Raw genomic sequence first — 21,351 nt, forward strand, 5'->3', positions numbered from 1 at the left:
TGCAGCGCGTATGACGCTGCACGGCGTGAACCACTGCGCAAGCGCGGATCCCGTTACGTCGCTGCTAGCCCATTTCGGGCCGGAGACTATCGTCCCATTTTTATGACGTGACGCAAGTGGGATTTGCGCCGTTTTTTGCGCCGATCGGCGGACTTTCCGCCGATAACGGAGAATTTCGCCCCTGGTCTTTCCAGGTTGTAGAGGCTATGGGTTTCGAAGATTTTGTGCAAGGAACCTTGGAGAGTTGCTGCAGTGCAGCAATCTGGCACATACCGTGTGCAGCTGTGGAGGGAGTGAGTATTTAAGTTGGTGGATGGGGTCCCAATCAAGCAGGTTGCTTTGTCTTAGGTGGTGTCGAAATTCTTTAGCAAAAGAAATAGGAATAGAATTAGGCCATACAGCCCTCAAGCCTGCCTGACTATTCAATATGATCGTGGATAACATTGTACTTTACCTCCACTTACCCGTCCTACCCCCTTATTCCTTGATTCCCTTCATGCCCACAAAAAAGCGTTGCCTTGAAACCTCACTCATCCAGGCAAGTGGGGAGTATTCCAGACTTGTGCCTTATAGTTGGTGGACTGGCTTTGGGGAAACAGGTCGCGAGTTACTCGCCGCAGAATTCCCAGTGTCTGACTTGCTCTTGTATAATATTTATGTGGCTGCTTCAGTTCAGTTTCTGGTAAATGTCCTAGGATTTTAATGGTGCGGGATTCGGTGATAGTAAAACTTTTCAATGTTAGTAGAAAGTGGTTAGTCTCTGATATCTCCACATGGTTTAAAACATCTTATTACGGGAGCGTAATAAGACAATAAAATTAACTGTGAGTCGTATTAAGAGCTATTAGGGCAAGTGCCCAAAACTTTGATCAAAGAGGTAGGTTTTAAGGAACATATAAGGTAAGAAGAAATGGCAAAGGATGATCAGCCAGCATTGTGGCAACCCACAAGTAAAATGGGAGAAGCTGAAAGAAGAAGAGATAAGATAAGGTTAAAGCTCAATACACGATGGACCCAGACTATAAAAATGTAGTGGTTGTTAATAGAGAGCAGAACTAACCCGTCATTCTGGGTCGGATCGAAAACATGGCCTGAAGTTAAAAGGGAAGGAGGAATACTAACAGTGTTCTTAAAAGAAGATTTACTAGAATGGTACCAGGGACGAGGGACTTCAATTATGTGGAAAGGCTGTGGTTGTTCTTAGAATGGACAAGGTTAGGGGGAAATTAATAGAGGTGTTCAAAATTATGTGTGGTTCTGATAAAGTAAGTAAAATGAAACTGTTGGCAGGAGGGCTGCTAACCACAGGACACGGATTTAAGAGAATCTGCAAAAGAACCAGAGGGGAGGTGAAGAGAGATTTTTTTTGTACATGGTGAGTTGTTGTGACCTGGAACGCTGCCTGAAAGGACAGTCAGAGCAGATCCAGTAGTAACTTTCAAAAGGGGATTGAATAAAAACTTGAAAAGTAGAAATTTGCAGGGCTTTGAGGGAAGGGCTGGAAGAGTCCAACTAATTGAATAGGTCTTTCAAAGAGCTAGCACAAGCATGATCAGCTGCTGAATGGCTTTCTCCTCTACTGCTATTCATTTTGGAGATGATTTTTGTGTTCTCATAATATTGATATTTTAAAATGTGTCTAAAAGCTGGTTTGTGAAAACAAATTTCTCTCTCAGGGCCGCCAGACATTTCATCGATTTGATAAATTCAACGCAAAATACAATCCAGTCGGTGCCAGTGAACTCAGGGATCTTTACCTGAAGACAGACAACTACATGCAAGGGGAGTATTTTGCTCGGATCATCAAGGTATGACCATTTCATGAAACGTCTGAATATCGTGCTTCGTAATTAAAAAATGTGGACCTTAAAATCTACAGAGCAGGGTGCAGGCTCGAATGTAAAGAAGAGCTTGCATTTGTATATTACCATTCACAACCTCAGTGCCTCAAAGTATCTCACAGATAATGGAATACTTTTCAAGTGTAGGCACTCATGTAGAAAACGTAGGAAATTTGTGCACAGCATGTTACGAATTAGAACAATGTGACAAATAAGCAGATGATCCTCGAGGCTGCTCCACCATTCAAGAGAGTCATGGTAATCCAGGCTAACACCCCCAAATGTTATGCAGATGGAGTGCTCCACTGTCGGTGGAGACCTTCAGTTGAGGTGTTAACTTGAGGACCAGTATCCTGGTCAAGTGGATGTAAAAGATCCCGCGGCACTATTTCAGAGAAGAGCAAGGGAGTTCTCCCTGGTGTCCTGTCCAATATTTACCTCTACGCCAACAGATTAACCGCCCATTATCTCTCACTACCGGCCATTATCTCTCACTGCAGTTTGTGGGACCTTGCTGTGCATAAATCAGCTGCTGAATTTCCTACATTAAAGTACTGATTGCACTGCAAAAGTACTTAATTGGTGGTAAAATGCTTTGAGATGTCCTGAGATCGGGAAGGAGGCTATGAAAATGTGAGCCTTTGGTTTTCAGTGCTTCCCATGGAGTGTTATTGATGTGTGTTGGTCCACAGGAAGTCTCTCGTGACTTGGAGGAAAGCAAATACCAGTACACGGAACCACGTCTATCAGTCTACGGTGGGTCACCGAATGAGTGGGCCAATCTGGCCAGGTGGTTTATTAAACAACAAGTCTACTCGCCAAACGTCCGCTGGGTTATTCAAGTTCCTCGCATTTAGTAAGTCCGAGGTTTCATATAATCCCTACAGTGCAGAAGGTGATTCGGCCCATCAAGTCAGCACCGACCCTCTGAGAGAGCACCATACCCAGGCCCACTCCCCTGTCCTATCCCCCGTAACCCCGCACATTGATCATGGCCAGTCCACCTAACTGGCACCTCTTTGGACTGTGGGACAAAACCGGAAAAACTCACGCAGACACGGGGAGAAAGTGCAAACTCCACACAGTCACCCAAGGCTAGAATCAAACTTGGTCCCTGGAGCGGTGAGGCAGCAGTGCTAACCACTGTGCCACCGTGCCACCACATGACTGAAGTTGGTAACCTGCAGAGGGGTAGTGCCACTGATCAGCAATGTGATAAACAAACAAGAGAACACGAGAGATAGGAGTAGACCATGTGACCAGTCGAGCCTGCTTTGCCATTCAATACAATCCTGGCTACTCTTTGGCTTCCTAATATCCACTCCGAATGTCCCTTGATCCCCCGGGAGATGGGAAATCTGCCCCAGCCTTAAGTGTATTCCATGATGATGCATCCACAACCTCCTGGGGTGGAGAATTCTGTATATTAACAACCTTTTGATGAAGAAATTTCTCTCATTTTGGTCCTAAATGATCGGCCTCTTATTCTGAAACTGTGTCCCTGTGGTCTCGATATGCCAGCCAGGGGCTAACAGCCCAGTGTCTAACCTGTCAAGTCCCTTCACAATCTTGTTCTTCAGTGAGATCACCTCTTATTCTTCTAAAATTCAGAGAATTTAGGCCTAGTTTACTCAGCCTCTCATAGAACAATCCTCTTATCTCACGGACCAACCTGGTGGGCCCTGTTGTGCTGCCTCCAATGCAAATATATCCTTCCTTAAATATGGAGATCAAACCTGCGAGGCATACTCTGATGTGGTCTCACCAAAGCCCTGTATAATTGTAGCAAGATTTATTTATTCATAGAATCATATAATTTCTATAGTGCAGATAGAGGCCATTTGGCCCATCAAGTCTGCACCAACCCTCTGAAAGAGTACTCCACTCAAGCCCACTCCCCGCCCTATTCCAATAACCTAACCTAAAGTACAAGGGCGGAATTCTCCGACCCCCCGCTGGGTTGGAGAATCGGCGCGGTGCCGCGTGAATTGCGCCACGCCACCCTGACGCCAGGACGCAATTCTCCGCAGTGCGGGGAATCGGCGCCGGCGCGGCACCGGTTTGGGTATGCGCCGACAGTCCAGCCCAGATAGGCCGAGCGGCCGTCATTAAAAAGCCGAGTCCTGCCGGCGCCGTTCTAACATCCTCTGAGCCGGCGGGACCTCGGCGTTGAAGGGTCCGGGGACGGCCTGTGGGGGGAAAGGGGGGGCCTGGCATGCGATCGGGGCCCACCAATCGGCGGGCCAGCCTCTCTGCCACCCGGCCTCCTTTCCTCCTCGCCGGCCCCTGTAGCCCTGCGCCATTTGGCCATCCACCGAACCTGCACATCTTTGGACTGTGGGAAGAAACCGGAGCACTCGGAGGAAACCCACGCTGACACATGGAGAACATGCAAATTCCACACAGACAGTAACCCAAGACCTTAATTGAACCTGGGTCCCTGGCGCTATGAGGCAGCAGCACTAACCACTGTGCCACGGTGCTGCCCTTTATTCCTATACTTCACCCCCTTGCAATAAAGGCCAACATGCAATTTGCCTTCCTAATTGCATGTTGTACCTGCATGCACAATTTCTGCGCTCCTTCTGCCAAGTGAACCAGTGAATTGCAAAGGAACCCATGAACTAACCAAACAATTCCTGCACGGACGAATCCCATTGAAGAGTTCCCTCTTCTCCATATGTTAGACTAGTGGTGATGACGGATAGCTTTCGTTGTTGTTTAATCTTCCAAATGTCCTTGATTCTGGAAAGGTCCTGGTGGAATGGAAATCCACATATGTAACAAGATTATGTACATGTATTCAAGAAAGGTGTGAGACAGAAAGCAGGAAGCTCCAGGCCAATTAGTCGAACATCTGTCATTGGGAAAATGCTGGAATCCATTATTAAGGAAGTAGTAACAGGACATTTAGACAATCATAATACAATCAGGCAGAGTCAACATGGTTTTTGAAAGGAAAATCATGTTTGACAAATTTATTAGAGCTTTTTGAGAGTAACACATAGGGCGGATAAAGGGGAACCAGTAGATGTAGTGTATTTGGATTTCCAAAAGGCATTCAATAAGATGCCACATAAAATGCCTTTGAGGGTAATGGGTAACGCATGGTTTCAGCACTGGATAGCTCACATAAAACAGTCAGGATAAATGGGTCATTTTCAGGTTGACAAACTATTACAAGTGGGTGCTACAGGGATCAGTGTTCGACATCATCTATTAGTGATCTATATTATTGTCTGGATGAAGACACCCAGTGTATTGTAGCCAGGCTTGTTGATGATACAAAAATAGGTAAGAAAGCAAATTGAGGAGGGTACAGAGTCTGCAGACGGATATCCATAGGTTCAGGTAGTGGGTAAGAATTTGGTAGATGGGGTATTTTGTGGGGAATGTTTGGTCGTTCACTTTGATGGGGACATTAGAAAAGGAGAATGTTAGTTAAATCGAGCGAGACTGCAGAATGCTGCAGTACAGAGAGATTTGGGTGTCCTTGTACATGAATCAAAAAAGGTTGGCACATAGGTAAAACAGGTAATTAGGAAGGCAGATTAAATGTTGGCCTTTATTGCAAGGAGGATGGAGTATAAAAGTAGGGAAGTTTTACTATAAATCTACAGGGCTTTAGTGAGAGCTCATCTAGTACTGTGTACAATTTTGGTCTCTTTACTTAAGGAGGAATATACTTGCATCGGAGTCTGTTCAGAGAACATTCACGAGGTTGATTCCTGGGATGAGGGGATTGACTTATCATGAAAGGTTGAGCAGCCTAGGCCTATACTTACTGAAGCTTAGAAGGCTGAGAGGTGAGGAGGAATTCCTTCCCTGAGGTTCATTAATCTGTGGGATTCACTATCGCAGAGAGCAGTGGAAGTTGGGTCATTGAACATATTCAAGGCTGAGTTAGACAGGTTTTTGATTGACATGGGAGTTAAGGGTTATGGGGAACAGGCAGGGAATTGGAGTTAAAGCCACAATCAGATCAGCCATGATCTCATTGAACGGCGGAGCAGGCTCGAGGGGCCTAATGACTACTCCTGTTCCTATTTCTTCTGTCCACCATTATAACCTTAGTAATGTGTTTCAGGGTCACTATTTTAACCAATCGGTAACTATGTAAATACAGGGGTGTACCACTGAGAACCAGAGGGTTGAGGTACACTCCTCAGTCTGAATATCAGTTAGCTGCTGAGGTAACTGTAAGTGGCAGTAGAGGGTCAAGGGCGGTGGGTGGAGGGGTAGGAGGCAGGAGGTGGGTAGCCATCCCCTGTTTGTTATCCATTGGCAGCCAACCCTTCATCTCCAAAGCCCCCAGGCCCCCCCTACCCCCCCCCACCCCTACCCCCCCCCCCCCACCCCCCCTCCTCCGATAAAGCTTCTTGGTAAATGTCCAGATATCTTGATTGATGCATGGATGAACACTTTTACTACGCTAAGGTAATGGATTCGGAAAGATTTGTTGCACAGGGGGTACAGCTTTAATGTCTGTCTTAAACATCACTCAATTGTTTTGTAGATGAGTGTGGAAAGAATATTATGTACAAATAGATCCCCAAGCAGCCAAATAGTTGAATGTCTTTCTGTGATATTGGTTTGGAATGTTGACCAGAACAGTTGGTTAAGCTTTGCCAATCTTTCAATACTGTCCTTGGATCTTTAATGCTCTCAGGAACAGAGATTGAGAGATTATTGAGGGGGGTGCAGGTGAGAGCAGACAAGCCCTTGGTTTAACATCTTCTCTCAAAGACAAATCTTCTCTCAGTCCTGCCCCTCCGACAGTGCAGCCCTCCCTCAGTCCTGCCCCTCTGACAGTGCAGCCCTCCCTCAGTACTGACCCTCCGACAGTGCAGCACTCCCTCACTACTGACCCTCTGACACTGCAGCACTCCCTCAGTATTGACCCTCTGACAGTGCAGCCCTCCCTCAGTCCTGCCCCTCCGACAGTGCAGCCCTCCCTCAGTCCTGCCCCTCTGACAGTGCAGCCCTCCCTCAGTACTGACCCTCCGACAGTGCAGCACTCCCTCACTACTGCCCCTCTGACACTGCAGCACTCTCTCAGTACTTTCCCTTTGGCAGTGCAACATTCACTCAGTACAGTCCCGCTGACTTTGCTGCATTCCCTTAGTACTGACTCTCTAACAGTAATACTGCCCCTCCAGGGCAGCACGGTGGCGCAGTACCGCGCCCTCTCTCAGTACTGCTACCTCACGACGCCGAGGTCCCAAGTTCGATCCCAGCTCTGGGTCACTGGCCGTGTGGAGTTTGCACATTCTCCCCATTTGCGTGGGTTTCACCCCCACAACGCAAAGATGTGCAGGGTAGGTGGATTGGCCACACTAAAAATTGCTCCTTAATTGGAAGAAATGAATTAGGTACTCTAAATTTTTTTTAAAATACTGCCCAATAGACAGTACAGTGCTCCCTCAGTACTGACCCTCTGGCAGTGCAGCACTCCTTCATACTGTCCTCTGACAGTATAGCGTTCCCTCAGTACTGCCCCTCAGACAACATGATACTCCCTCAGTACTGACCTTTTGACAATGCAGCACTCCCTCAGTACTGCCCCTCTAGCAGTGTGGTGTTCCCTCAGTACTGCCCCTTGGACTGTGCAATGGTCTCCCTCACTACTGCCCCTCTGACAGTGTGGCATTCCCTCAGTACTGCACTGGGACTCTGAGCCTGGATTATCTGTTCATGTTGATGGAGTGAGATTTTAATGCATGATTGTGATTTGGTGCTGCCATTGAGACATGTTAATAATTAGCCCTTAAATGTGCTTGGACATGTACTGTGCTGGAAATCACCTGTTTGGTGCCATTATCCAGACTGAGCTACCATTTACTTTTTACCTCTCTTCCAGCGATATATTTCGAACAAAAAAAATCCTGCCTAGTTTTGGAAAAATGCTGGAGAATATTTTCCTGCCACTCTTTGAAGCAACAATCAACCCCAAAGAAAACCGTGAACTTCACCTCTTCTTAAAATACGTGCGTAAACCACCTATCTGCTCTACTTCTGTTATAGTGTTTCCACCTTCTGTGATTGAATTCTCTCTGCCAAGCGGCGGGTTTTTAACCCCACATTTACTTCAAGAAACTGAATTAAATACATTGAAATGAGAAAACCGACAAAACATTTAACAATTAATGATCTGGGCATGTCAATAAAAATTATTTTAAATTTTCAGGAGTATTTATGCAGAAAAAGAGTTTTTTAAAAATATCAAGATATACACAGCAACAATTATCATTGGGGTAAAGTTAAATACGGCAGATGCTGGAAAATCTCAGCAGGTCTATCAGCATCTGTGGAGAGAGAAACAGAATTAACATTTCAAGTCCAATTTGACTCTTCTTTGGAACTGGCAAAGGTCAGTTCTGCAGACTTGAGTCTGAGTACTCAATGGATAAATCTGATAAAGACCTCATTATAATCATTGAATCATAGAATCGTAGAATCCCTACAGTGCAAAAGGAGGCCATTTGCCCCATCGATTCTGCACTGACCCTTTGAAAGAGCTCCCCATCTAGGCTCACTCCCCTGCCCTATCCCTGGACCACATAAGCCCACCTAACCTACACATCCCTTGACACTAAGGGGCAGTTTAGCCTGGTCAATCCACCTAACGTGCACCTCTTTGGACTGTGGGAGGAATCCAAGCACCCGGAGGAAACCCTCGCAGACATGGGGAGAAAGTGCAAACTCCTTACAGTCCCAGGTGGCACTGCCAGGGTGCCAAGCCAGCAATGCCAAGGTGCCCAGGTGGCAGCAGCAGTACCAGGATGTCACCCCTGCCCGAGGCCACGCCGGGGCCTCTGATCTCCTGGGATACCTCCCCCAAGTACCATTCGGGGACTGTACTGAACAGCGTTCGCCTAAGTTCTCCAAGGCCATCATTGCTTATTCTTAATTGTCCCATGAAGGTAATTGGTTTATACAATGGTGTGGTGTGACTTGCTAAGTCACGTAAGAGGGGCACTTAAGACTCAACCACATGGGGGTCCCCACTGGGTGTGTTTGTGATAGGGGAGGGGATGTTGTGTGGCACGTAAAATAGGTCGAGTGGCCAGCCCACCACTTCCCACCCACTCCTTGGTTGATTCCCATAACACACTGGGGTTCAGCACCCGCCTGCCATTTGGTAAATAAATAATTAAAGGCTGAATAGACATGTTATCCAGCCTGTTGACCTGGAGAATGCACTGTCTACATCATAATGTGGCAAGTCTGCAAAGGAGTGTGTAGGCTGTCTTTTTATGGTCGACATTAAAATGGCAGGAAGGGAGGTGGGGACCTCTTTTTTGGAGTGGAGGGGGGTTGTGCGCCGCTCCTAAGATGTAACCCCCTTCCTTCTGTGTCGACTGCCTTCCAAAACCGTTATGTATTCAAGTAACACTATTGGGTGGTGAAATGTCATGAGATATGCAGTGATGTCAGCAGTGCGTTAGGCAGGCTTGGGAGAGTTCACCATCTTCCCTTTAAAAAGCACCATCTCTCAATAAACCCTGCACTATGTTTTAACAATCTTAAAGCGTGGCACCTCTACTTATTCTCCTCTTTGCGGCAACAACAAATATGTAACAGAAAATAAAATTGGCGACAAGGATTTGGGCCAGAGAAAACTGGCAATGAGGATTTGGGCCATAAACAGCCATCTGCTAAGATTTGGGGCCAGAAAAAAATATCATCGATGGAGATTCGGGCCATAAACGACCAATGACAAAGATTTGGAGGTCTGAAGACAACCACCATCGATACGCCAGCTAAAAATCATCAACGTGTTTGTAGCAAGTAAAAGAAAATGCTGAGATCGTGGCGAGGCATTTGCAGAGGTGTTGACCTTGGGTGGGGTGCTCTTTCCAGGAGCCGGTGCAGACTCGATGGGCCAAATGGCCTCCTTCTGCACTGTAAATTCTATGATAATCTATGATAAGGGTTTTGGAACTTATTCAGGACACAACTGTGAATTACTGGAGTATATCTTTTAAACAAAAGAATCAACGTTTCAGGCGTACTTATTGTTTGTAATTGATGGGAGCTGTGGAGACCACATACGTGACACTGTAAATGGGTTGCAGGAACGAGAACCTGGAAGGCTGCCATCTCTGCCACCTACTGTTTGGGAACCGATAGGACAGGCAAGGGAAGAACTAGTTTGCACGTGGGCTTACTTTCGGGAAATAAAAGGAATGGAGAAAGGCTGAAGAAGCACAGATCAGGGAGCTGGGACGTGAAAAATCACAAGAAACGATGCGCCATAGGGCAGCACGGTGGCGCAGTGTGTTAGCCCCGCAGCCTCACGGCGCTGAGGTCCCAGGTTCGATCCCGGCTCTGGGTCACTGTCCGTGTGGAGTTTGCACGTTCTCCCTGTGTCTGCGTGGGTTTTACCCCCACAACCCAAAGATGTGCAGGCGAGGTGGATTGGCCACGCTAAATTGGCCCTTAATTGGAAAACATTAATTGGGTACTCTAAATTTATTTAAAAAAAGAAAAGGTACGCCATGAATGCATTTGATGAGGATTATGAGACATGAATTCTTATGAGGAAAGGTTCCAATTGTGTCTCACAGCAAATCAGACACCGGAAAACCTGCATGCTGCTACTTTTCTCAGCTCAGTTGGATGAAAAACATTTATGTTCTACAAAACCTAGTCCACCCATCTAAACCAAGAGAAAAGGACGACAAAGTTCATTACAATCTGGGAAGGGCATTTCTCTCCCCGTCTGCTGCTGATAGCTGAAAGATTCTGCTTCCATTGTTGTGCATAAGAGGGAGGAGAAAGCATTTCACACTTCATAGCAATACTACGTAAATTAGTCAAGCGCTCTGAATTTGGTCAAACACTCGACAATACACTTTGAGACAGACTGGTTTGTGGTCTCAGATATGAACCCATCCAGAGGAATCTGTTGTCTGAAGGTGCATCAACCCTGGAAACTGCTGTGGAAATTGCTACTTCCCTGGAATTTCCCTGGAACTTCGTTGGTTGGAGTCGGAGTAAATGTTCATAGGATGGAGACTGCTAGAAACAGGTCTGCGAAAAACCTACCGTGTCATCGCTGTACTCATGTGGGACATTCAGCGGGAGAATGTTGGAGTAAGGAGAAAAAATGTAAAAATTGTGCCACATCGCCAAGGCATCACCAACCGTCACCAGCACAAAAGAAGTATACGGAGAAAAACACAGCCAAGTCTGCTGGTCGAGTTTATCAGTTAAGTGATGGAATTAAAGACTCACTAGGGGGCAATGTGCCAAGTTGTCTCAAAGAATTTAAGCTTGGTGTCATCAGTTAAAGGAGATCAGCAACTCTTTTGGGTTTATCCAATACTTAATGGAAACACTGTCAACATGGAATTGGATGCGGGCTCTGCAGTTTCACTCATACCTGAGACATTATACAGCCAGAATCTAAAACATCTACCCTTTGAACCATCAGATGTTGTTCTGAGGACATACACTGAAGAGGTTGTGCCACTGAAGAGATATATCAAGGTGAATGCGGAATTTCACAGTCAAATAGTGGAGTTGTTTCTCCACGTTGTCCAAGGAAACATTCCAACATTGTTTGGTGGCTCATGATAAAGCTCACTTAGGCCGTCATGAACCAACTCATTGATTCTACGAATGATCTACAACCACTTATGAATAAGTATGCTATGGTATTTGAAGAGTCACTTCGATCCAAGACTTGATTTGATTTATTGTCACATGTACCAAGGTACAATGAAAAGTATTGTTCTGCGTACAGTCCAGACAGATCGCTCCATACATGAAAAAACATAGGAGATACATAAATACACAATGTAAACACATAGACACAGGCATCGGGTGAGCATGCGGAGTGTAGTACTATTCAGTAGAGAAGACGTGTGAAGAGATCAGTCCCGTCCATAAGAGGGTCATTCAGGAGTCTGGTAACGGCGGGGAAGAAGCTGTTTTTGAACCTGTTAGTGTGTGTCCTCAGACATTTGTAACCCCTGCCTGATGGAAGAGGTTGGAAGAGAGAATAACCCGGGTGGGAGGGGTCTTTGATTATGCTGCCCACTTTCCCAAGGCAAGGGGAGCTGGAGACAGAGTCTGGATGAGAGGCAGTTTCGCGCAAATGATTGGGCTGTGTTCACAACCCTCTGTAGTTTCTTATAGTCTTGGGCCGAGCAGTTGCCATACCAGTCTGTGATGCAGTCAAATAGGGTGTGTTCTATGGTGCATCTGTAAAAGTTGGGATGAGTCAATGTGGACATGCCGAATTTCCTTAGTTTTCTGAGGAAGTATATGTGCTGTTGTGCTTTCTTGGTTGTAGAGTCAACGTGGGTGGACGAGGACAGATTGTTGGTGATGTGCACACCTAGGAATTTGAAGCTGTCAACCATCTCCACCTGGGCACCATTAATGCAGACAGGGGTGTGTCCGATACTTTACTTCCTGAAGTCAGTGACCAGCTCTTTAGTTTTACTGACGTTGAGGGAGAGATTGTTTTGTTACACCACCCCATTATGTTCTCTTTCTCCCTGAAGTGGAAGTGAAACTCCGGATCAAGGCAGACAAATGATGAAGAACAGGTAAAGAATTTGGAAACTACTCTTGCACCAATAGCATTAACTAGCACTTAGTCGAACTATGCTCAGCTAGAAAAAGAAGCAATGAGCATCATCTTTGCTGTAAGAAGATTCCACCATTACCTTTATGGGCGTCATTTTACACTTTTCACTGACCATTGACCCTTAACTACAACTTTGGGCTGTATAAGGGTATTCCTTCGTTAGCAGCTAGTCAATTGCAAAGATGGTCTTTGATCTAGTCGGCACACGATTATGACATCCAGTGTTGTAAGTCAGAGCAGCACGAAAATGCGGGCACTTTATCGAGGTTGCGGCTACAAGTCAAACAAGACCAGGAGTCAAACAAGAATCTGATGAAAATTTTGCAAATATATTATATCTCTCTCATGTTGAAAAGGTACCGGTAACTTCATTTCAAGTACAAAGGTACACAGGAACCGATCTAATGATGAGGAAGGTTATGGATATGATCCAAAAAGGCACTTTTACAAATTTTCACCAGAAGAATCCAGACCTCGAGCCCAACTTCACTAGACATCTTGAGCTGACAGCTCAGAGTGGAGTTCTGCTGTGGGATTTTCGAGTAACCATTCCGTCGTGTCTGTGAAGCAGAATACTTGAACAGCTAAATGAAAGACATCCTGATGTGGTTCGGATGAAGGAGTTGGCACACAGCTACTTCTGTTTGCTGGGATTAGATGCCCAAATTGAGCAGAAAGTGGGGCTATGCCAATCCTGTGCTACATTAAGGAATACTCTACCCGTGCGACTTTGCATCAGTGGGAATGGCCAACGCAGTATGGCAGAGAATTCATATTGACTAAGCTCATCTAATTGCTCCTATCTGTGTCTAGTAATGGTTAACATGTGCTCAAAATTGCCAGAGGTCGCAATCATGAAGTCCACAACAACCAAACTAACAATTGCGAGGCGAGATGAGGTATTCACAAGGCTCAGAAGGTCGGAGCAACCTGTGTGAGAATGGGACTCACTTTACATCAATAAAGTTGGAAGATTACTTGAAGGTGATTTGTCCACCATATTAAATCTGCTTCATATCACCGTGCAACCAAAGGGTTGGCCGAATACTTTGTGCAATCGCTCAAACATGCAGTGAAGGCATCAAGAGATCAAAGTTCTTTATCCAGACACGTTTTAACAACTTTATATGATCATATAGAAATTCTGTGCATTTAACAATGCAAAGCTGATCGGCGATGCTACTATTTAAGAGAGAATTGAGAATGCAATTTGACCTCTTGACACCAACCACAACTTCGGAAATTGTCAGGTGACAGCGTCAAACACAAATGGTTAGAAGAGAGCAAAACCCGAAGAGTAGAGTCTTTAACCATGGAGAATGCGTCCTAGCTAGAAATTATACCACGAGTGAAAAATGGACTCCAGCCATCATTCTTGCAGAACATATTTCAAACAGATGATGAACATGTTTGGCATGCTGATCAGTTATTAGCTTCACAAAATGTATGTACAGAGTCGTCACCAGAAATATTCACACCAGAGTGTATGGATGGGCACAACAGAACAGAGTTCTACTACTGCAGAAATGACTGAATCTGTCACTACAGCACCAACAGAGACAGATACTGAGTTAGTTTCACAAGACGTACTACCAACAAGTGGACATGAAGACACTTCCATGATCTCGAAAGAGCCAAATTCCGGAACGTTGGATATTACCTAAACTAGACAGAAGTCCTCCAAAGACACGGTCTTACTGATGTATATATGTATAGATAACCTGATGATGTAATGGAATATTGTGTTGGATTTGTTGTTTAAGTGTTTAGAAGAAAAGTTGTTGACATGAAAGGAGTAAAGGGGGAGGGGTGTTATGTATTCAAGTAACACTATTGTTGGTGAAATGTCATGTGACATAGTGACGTTAGTAGAACATTTTGCGGGCTTTTGGGGAGTTTAACATCTTACCCTATAGAAGCAACATCGCTTAATAAATCCTGCAGTCTGTTTTTATGAACTTAAAGCGTGGCACCTCTACTTCCTTTTCTCTTTGCGGCAATACAAATATATTTTTAAAAACCTGGCCCTTCACCCCCACCTCTGAGCTCCAGCCCAAAAATCTGGGACTTGCCTTTATGGAGCAGTGCTACATCTTCTTTGTGCTCCTCCTTGCAATCCCGGCAGTGCCCACTATGGAGCTCTAGTGCTGTCAGGACTTCTGGAGTTGCCCCTGGGAGCAGGATTTCCTCCTACTCAACCATTTTAGCCCACCCGCAACATGTTTTCGCTGTGGGGCAGGCTTCCTCTGGGTGTCTCGGCTTCCGATCAACTTTTCTTCTGGGACTGCAGGGAAAGCGAGTATTCCACTCCTCCCTAACTGGTAAAATACGATCTTTAGTGTAGGTTTAGAGTCACATATGAGGCCCACACTGAGTAGGAACAATGGGTTTTTCCCGCCTAAAGGGACATGAATGACCCAGTTACATTTTTATGACAATCCAAAAGCTTCATGGTTATTTTTACTGAAATCCAATTTTTATTTCCACATTTTTAAAAACTGAATAAAAATTCTCGAATTGCTTTGGTGGAATTAGAACTCGGTGTCCTCACTGGGGTATGTTTCACGCTGTGCATTGTATTCATGACTGGGAGTGCGTGCTGTCTGACTGCTCTCTGTTGCAGGTGACGGGCTTTGACAGTGTGGATGATGAGTCCAAGCACAGTGCTCACATGTTCTCGTTAAAGAGCCCAACCCCTGGGCAGTGGACGAGGGAGCAGAATCCACCGTATAGTTACTACCTCTACTACATGTACGCAAACATCATGGTGCTCAACAATCTGAGGAAGTAAGTGTTCCCAGCTCCATATTCTGCCCTGAAACAAGAGTCAGACAATTCTGTAACTACTTCACCCATTCGAGTGAGGATTGTGTAAATGGACTTTCAAAGGGCGTTTGTTAAACTACCACATAATAGATTTGTTAGTTAAATTAAAGTCCACGAGATTAAAGGGGCAGTGATAGCATGGATACAAAATTGACTTGGAGACAGAAAGGCAGGAATAGTGGTGTGCAGTTCTTTTCAGGCTGGAGGCAGTTGCACAATGGTGTACTCTAAGAAGTCGGTATCGGGATCGCCACTCCTTTTGCCATATATTAGTGACCTGAACTTGAATATAAATGTAATAACTTCAAAGCTTTCAAATGACACAGAACTTGGAATTGTAGTAACCAACGAGGAGGATACTAACAGGAGGACGTAGACTGGTGAAACGGTCAGGTAAAACACATATAACATTTAATGCAGAGAAAGGCGAAGTGATTCAATTTGGTCAAAAGAATGAGGGGAGACAATATGAACTAAACGGGACAAAGTGGGTGCAGAAACAGCAAAACCTGGAGGTGTGCGTGCACAAATCTTCAAAGGTGACAGGACAAATTTGGAAGGCTGTTTAAAATCTATATGGAACCTTCAGCTTTATTAATAGAGGCATTGAGTGTGAATGGAACCATTACAAATCACAGGCTTCTTGGAGCATTTGTCTAATTCTGGGTGCTAGGATTTAGGTGACTGGCAAAAGGGCCAGAGACATGGGAGTCGATTCTCCGTTCGAGAGATCATGGGCTGGATTCTCCGATTGCCGACGGCGAAATCGCATTCTGCGATTGCCCAGAGAATCCATTTTTTTTTTTCTTTTTTTTTATTCTCCTCCATTTTCACATTTTCTCCCACATTTACATCCATCAACAATAAACAATAATCAGCAAGATATGTCAATCCCCATAATAACAACGATCCCATCTACCCACCAACCCCCAAACCACAACCCACATGTTTACATAAACAAATCACAAAAAGGAATCAGGGATTACCCGTAGTCACCCTTAATCTTACACAGCTCCCCCACCCACCCCCCCCACCCACCCCCACCCCAGGTCTCCAGCTCCTCCCGTCCACTGCCTCTTGTAAAACTCCTCCTCCCAACCTCGGTTCCTTCCCCCCCTCAACTTTCCACCCCGGCTAGACCACTCGGACCCTGTTCTGCCAGGCTCCGATGGCCGCAGCCCCTCCCCCACCTCACTCCCGTTCACTGACCGGCTTAAACCGGCCAGCGTGCAGGCCCCCGCCTGGGTCCCTTTCCCACTTGCCCGGCCCCAGGAAAGCCCAAAGATCCCCTTTTAGCACACAAACCCCGCATATCCACCTACACCCCAAAGAACTCTCATTTCGAGTGAAAGTCCCGTCCCATCCCTTGTCCAAATATATACCACCTTGGCTCCTTTAATCTCTACATCCACACGCAGTGATACAAAAAAGAAGAAAATACAGTCATGAGGTTACATCGGCACATGGCCATTCCTCAATTTGTCAGTTCTGCCACAGTCCTTCTGCTTTCGCAAACTCCTCCGCTGCTTCCTCCGTTCCAAAATAAAAGTCCCTGAGCTTGTAAGTCACCCTCAGCTTCGCTGGATATACAATGCCGCACCGCACCTTGCTAATGTACAGTGCCCTCTTCACCCAGTTGAAGGCAGCCCGCCTCCTTGCCAGATCCACCGTAAAGTCCTGGTATACATGTATACCAGCTCCAGCCCACTGCACCACCCGCTTCTGCTTGGCCCAGCTCAGGACCTTCTCCTTCACCCTGTACCTACGGAAGCACAGAGTCACTGCCCTTGGCGGCTCACTCGCCTTTGGTACAGGCCTCCACGACCGATGAGCCCGATCCAGTTCGTATCGGGAGGGATCCTCCCCCTCCCCCAATAGTTTTGCCAGCATCGCGGCAAAATACTCAGTCGACTTCGGTCCTTCAACTCCTTCGGGCAGCCTCACAATCCTCAAGTTCTGTTGCCGGGATCTATTTTCCAGGTCTTCCATTTTTCATCGCAGATCCTTGTTAGTATCCATCACCTTCCGCATCTCTTTCCCCATCGAGGCAAGTTGATCACCGTGCTGCAATAACGTCTCCTACACTTCCTTCAGCGCCTTCCCTTGCTCTCGCACCTCCGCCACTGCGCTCGCCACCTCCGTCCTCACCGGGGAAACCGTCTCCTCCACCAGCACACTCAAAACCTCCCTCATCTCCTTCCTCACCGTCTCCATGCATTTCACAATCTGCGCCAACTGCTTTTCACATTCCGCAGCCATCACCTTGGTTATTTCTTCAGCCGTAAGCAGTGCGGCCTTCCCTGGTGCTCCAGCCTCCATTTTCCCTGGTGACCCCGCGGTGACCTTTCCACTCCCCGACGGACCTCCAGCTGGTTTTTTTTCGGTCATTTTTTTGCTCACCCTCGACATTTTTCTTTGTTTTTTTTTCCCTCCTGTGTCTTCACAGTGCCTCCTCCGTGCCTTCTCCCTGCTTCTGCCGCCTCCGTAGACCCTGGGACCGGGCTTAAAGCCCCGAAAATGCCGTTCCCGAGCGGGAGCTCTCCATTGTGCGGCCGCCTCCCGCCCGCCGTCACCGGAAGTCCAGAGAATCCATTTTGACGCTGAAATCGGGGGCGGCGGCATTCTTCGGATGCTCTGCCCCCTCAAAAATGGCGTCATCGGCGAATGAGCAGCAAGCCGTTGGGGCGGCTTCAGGACGTCACCTGAAGGCTGTTGCTAACTTTTGGTTGGCTCTTAATTCATAATTTGCTGTTTGTTTAACCTTTGCTCTAGAGTCGCCAGGTATCTTTATGATACCGCCACGAGGTTCAAGTTCAAGTACTGATCAATAACTCAACACACCAATTAGTAAGATTCAAATCAAAACACATTTATTATATACAGTAAGTCACTACTTATGCATAAACTCTACTTTCTAGACTATTTCTCTATCACTAAACGGCCTATACTTAGCTTCGGAATTGGCCCACCAGGTCAGGGGAACAAATGGCCTTTCGTTCAGGTCCTGAGTCTGCAGGATTCAAAAGCTGGTATGGACTGGTAGCTAGGAGCGCCTATCTCGTAGCATGCGTTGACTGGCGACTTACTTGGTTGGTGCGGCAGCTGGGCAGTTCACTCTCAGGGGTTGATTCGCGTTGTTGAGTGACCCTGCCAAGAAGGACGATTTGAACTTGGGGGCTTTATTTTATAGTCCCCAGGGGCTTGCTGCCCTTCTGGGCGGACCCCGTACCTGGTTCCAAATTATTGGACTGCGTTCCGATCATTTGGATCGATTTCGCCAATACTGGAGTTGTTCCCTGATCGCTGGGCGGTCCCTAAATGTCCGTTGGCCTTCCTTTGTCTTGGCTCCTGCTGGCGCCGAGGAGTCTGGCTTTTGCCTGTGTTGGCTGAATTTCCCTATCAGTCTTTGCGGTTCTCCATTTTAAGTCGGGAAGTGGCCAACCCAGGTGGCTACACTCGCTCCTTGTGATCCCTAACGCGAAGCGTGAAGGATCACATAACTGCGTTGTCTTCATTCCCTGACCCGGCGGCACTCTTCCATGGCCTCTACACTGACCATAACTATGCAAGAAAATTTTTAACTAACATTCTAAGTGGCGCTATGTCAGACAGGGACATGCATTACAACACAAAAAAAACGGTACCTCTAACTGTCCTCAATAAACTACACTCACTAAACATTCAGTCATATTAACTTCCTAAACAGTACAAAATAAATGCAGCATTCACATTTTTCCTCTGGCTTGGCAGTCAAGCACAGGGGTGTATAATATTTCCATTTCTTTATTTACAAAAGATGCAACACAATAGCTCTTTATTGTAGATCAAGGGGTTTGGGGGCCTGGTGAAACCGAAAATAGGGGATCTCATTCTGTATACCGGGGTGCAAGAGCAGTAGGCTCTCCTTCGCCATTTCCTCATGCGGATAGTCTGCACGATGCTGCAGAGTATCGCCAACACTAATAGGGATTCGACTACGTAGGAAAGGGAGTACCACGTTATGAGCTTATCACACCATGATGGTGTGGTGTTGTCTGTTACTGGGCTCTGGGTGCTATGGGGAAGTGAATCATTAACGGCCGGGGGGGGGGTTGGGGTCAGGGGGTTCGCGTTCGCGCGCAACCGAATACACATTATAATGGTGGTGATCAACACGGAGGGTGTCCTCATTGTTCTTCTTCTTTCTCTTTTTGTCTCTTCCTTTCCGTTTTGTCTCTTTTCCTGGAGCTTCTGGGTTCTATGGATCAAGCATAGTGTCTGTTACAATCTTGGTTAATATCTCGTGCGCTAGTATGTCTGTCCTTCAGTGCCAATTCCCCTTTACAATTTGTCACCACGTGTGACTCCCTCATTTTAAAAAATGTTTTTAAACCAAATATTCAGGACTAGACACACTTAAAAATACTGAAACAGTGCGAGCCATCTCGCAGGCTGTGCGATTTACCATCCAAATGTTTGAGGATGTAAATAGCATAGGGATGGCAACCTAAGGGTTGCCTGAAAACAAAACAAAGCTTTTTGAACCAAGAGTGCCGAAATGAGGTGCGTATGGGCCGCGACGGGTAAGATTTGGATGGAATCCCCGGGTAGGACGGTGATCAATGCCGAATGTGCTCTACCCGAGCGTAGCTGACCAGAGGGAGGGTCCTCAGGCAGGGCGGAGACCAATGCTGTTTCTCCACTGCCTGAGCAACCGGAAAGAACGGGCAAGAAATGTAGTCATCGTGGGGGGGTTGCTGTAAAGGTTCTACCGTCGAACCTGAAGAGCAGTTATGAACGGGGGCTGGCAAGCTCTCAGAGGTTTCTGCCGATGAGCGTGCTGGCAAGTTTTTATAGGTTTCTGCAGACAAATATGGCGTGGGGCCGTGGAAAAAATTTCCGATCTTACATACAACACATAACAATAACAGTAACAAACAAACATTGAACAACATGCTGCAGGTTCCATCAGAAAATACACCATTTCTCCCAAGCGGTTCCTTTTAAAACATCATCTGGACACCTCAGTTATCAGTTGCGAACAGGGTCGCAAAGGGGTTCTCGCTTTGGGAGTCAGTCTCAAAGTCGTCATCTTCTCCCGGATGCCATACTCTCGAATGTATTAGGGCTGATAGGGCTGCATGGTGCGATTTGGGGTCCATCTCGTCGTTCTGACGAGCCTGAATGAGTTGTCGCGATGCCAAAAGGTGGTGTCTAGTTCTGTGGGGACGGAATCGTCATCGTAGGGCAGTGGTGTTTGGTGGGGTTTGTTGAGGAAAGTGATGAGGAAGGGATCAGTCAAATCGTGGTCAGATTCGCTGGGTGTGGGTCCTGTTGCATGGGGATAGCAGGGAGGCGTGCTGTGGCTATTGTCTGTGTCACAGTCGCTGTCTCTGCTGCTGCTGTCTATCGGCGTTCCGGGGCGGAGTCTAGATGTCGGGGGTGGAGTTGAGGGCGAGTCCGTGGATGCGGTGGGCGTGTTGGGGGAGGGTAGGGATACGTTTGCTGTGGGTGGGGTGTGGTCCGCTGCGCCGAGCATGACATGGTGTGCGTGATTGTGGGCCATATGCCTTAAGCTGGTTAATATGGAACCACGCAGTCTTTTCGTTGGGGTACTTAATTTTATAGACGGAGGGGCTTACTTTGTACGCAATGGAGTACGGACCCGAATACTTCGGTGACAGGAACGTGCTGGGGTTGTAAATGGTGAGCATGACCTGCTGTCCTACTTCAAACTCAGTCGCGTGCACTGTCTTGTCGAAACAGGCCTTGCTCTGTTTCTTCCTTGTGCCTAATTTTACTGCGGCTGCTAGCTGAGCCGTTTTTACATTTTCCACTAATTGCTTGACTGCGTTCTCGTGTGTGAGGGCCGTCACTTCGGGGCTGGTCAAGTCAAGTCCCAATACAAATTCTGTGCCTTTCATGGGGCGTCCGGTCCTGAGAGTGTGTGGGGTGTAACCTGTGGATGTTGAAATAGTATTTCTCAAAAACATCAGCGCAAAAGGGAGGATTGAATCCCAAGTGGTGTTGTTTTGTTGGACCATTTTTCTGAGGGTGGCTTTTACGGTCCGATTCATGCGCTCCACGATACCACTTGACTGT

At 46.7% G+C, this 21,351-nt stretch overlaps 1 protein-coding gene across 3 annotated transcripts in view; it reads left to right on the forward strand.

Annotated features, from left to right (window-relative positions):
* Nucleotides 1-21,351, forward strand: part of LOC140384441 (AMP deaminase 3-like) — a 224,337-nt gene that overhangs the window by 181,881 nt on the left and 21,105 nt on the right. For all 3 annotated transcript variants that reach the window (XM_072466149.1, XM_072466148.1, XM_072466147.1), the window contains exons 8-11: nt 1,677-1,808; nt 2,534-2,697; nt 7,702-7,828; nt 15,068-15,231. In XM_072466149.1, the coding sequence (XP_072322250.1) occupies nt 1,677-1,808; nt 2,534-2,697; nt 7,702-7,828; nt 15,068-15,231 (587 nt within the window). The remainder of the gene's footprint in view (nt 1-1,676; nt 1,809-2,533; nt 2,698-7,701; nt 7,829-15,067; nt 15,232-21,351) is intronic.

This window comes from Scyliorhinus torazame, chromosome 10 (assembly GCF_047496885.1).
Source record: "Scyliorhinus torazame isolate Kashiwa2021f chromosome 10, sScyTor2.1, whole genome shotgun sequence".
NCBI classification, from domain to species: domain Eukaryota; kingdom Metazoa; phylum Chordata; class Chondrichthyes; order Carcharhiniformes; family Scyliorhinidae; genus Scyliorhinus; species Scyliorhinus torazame.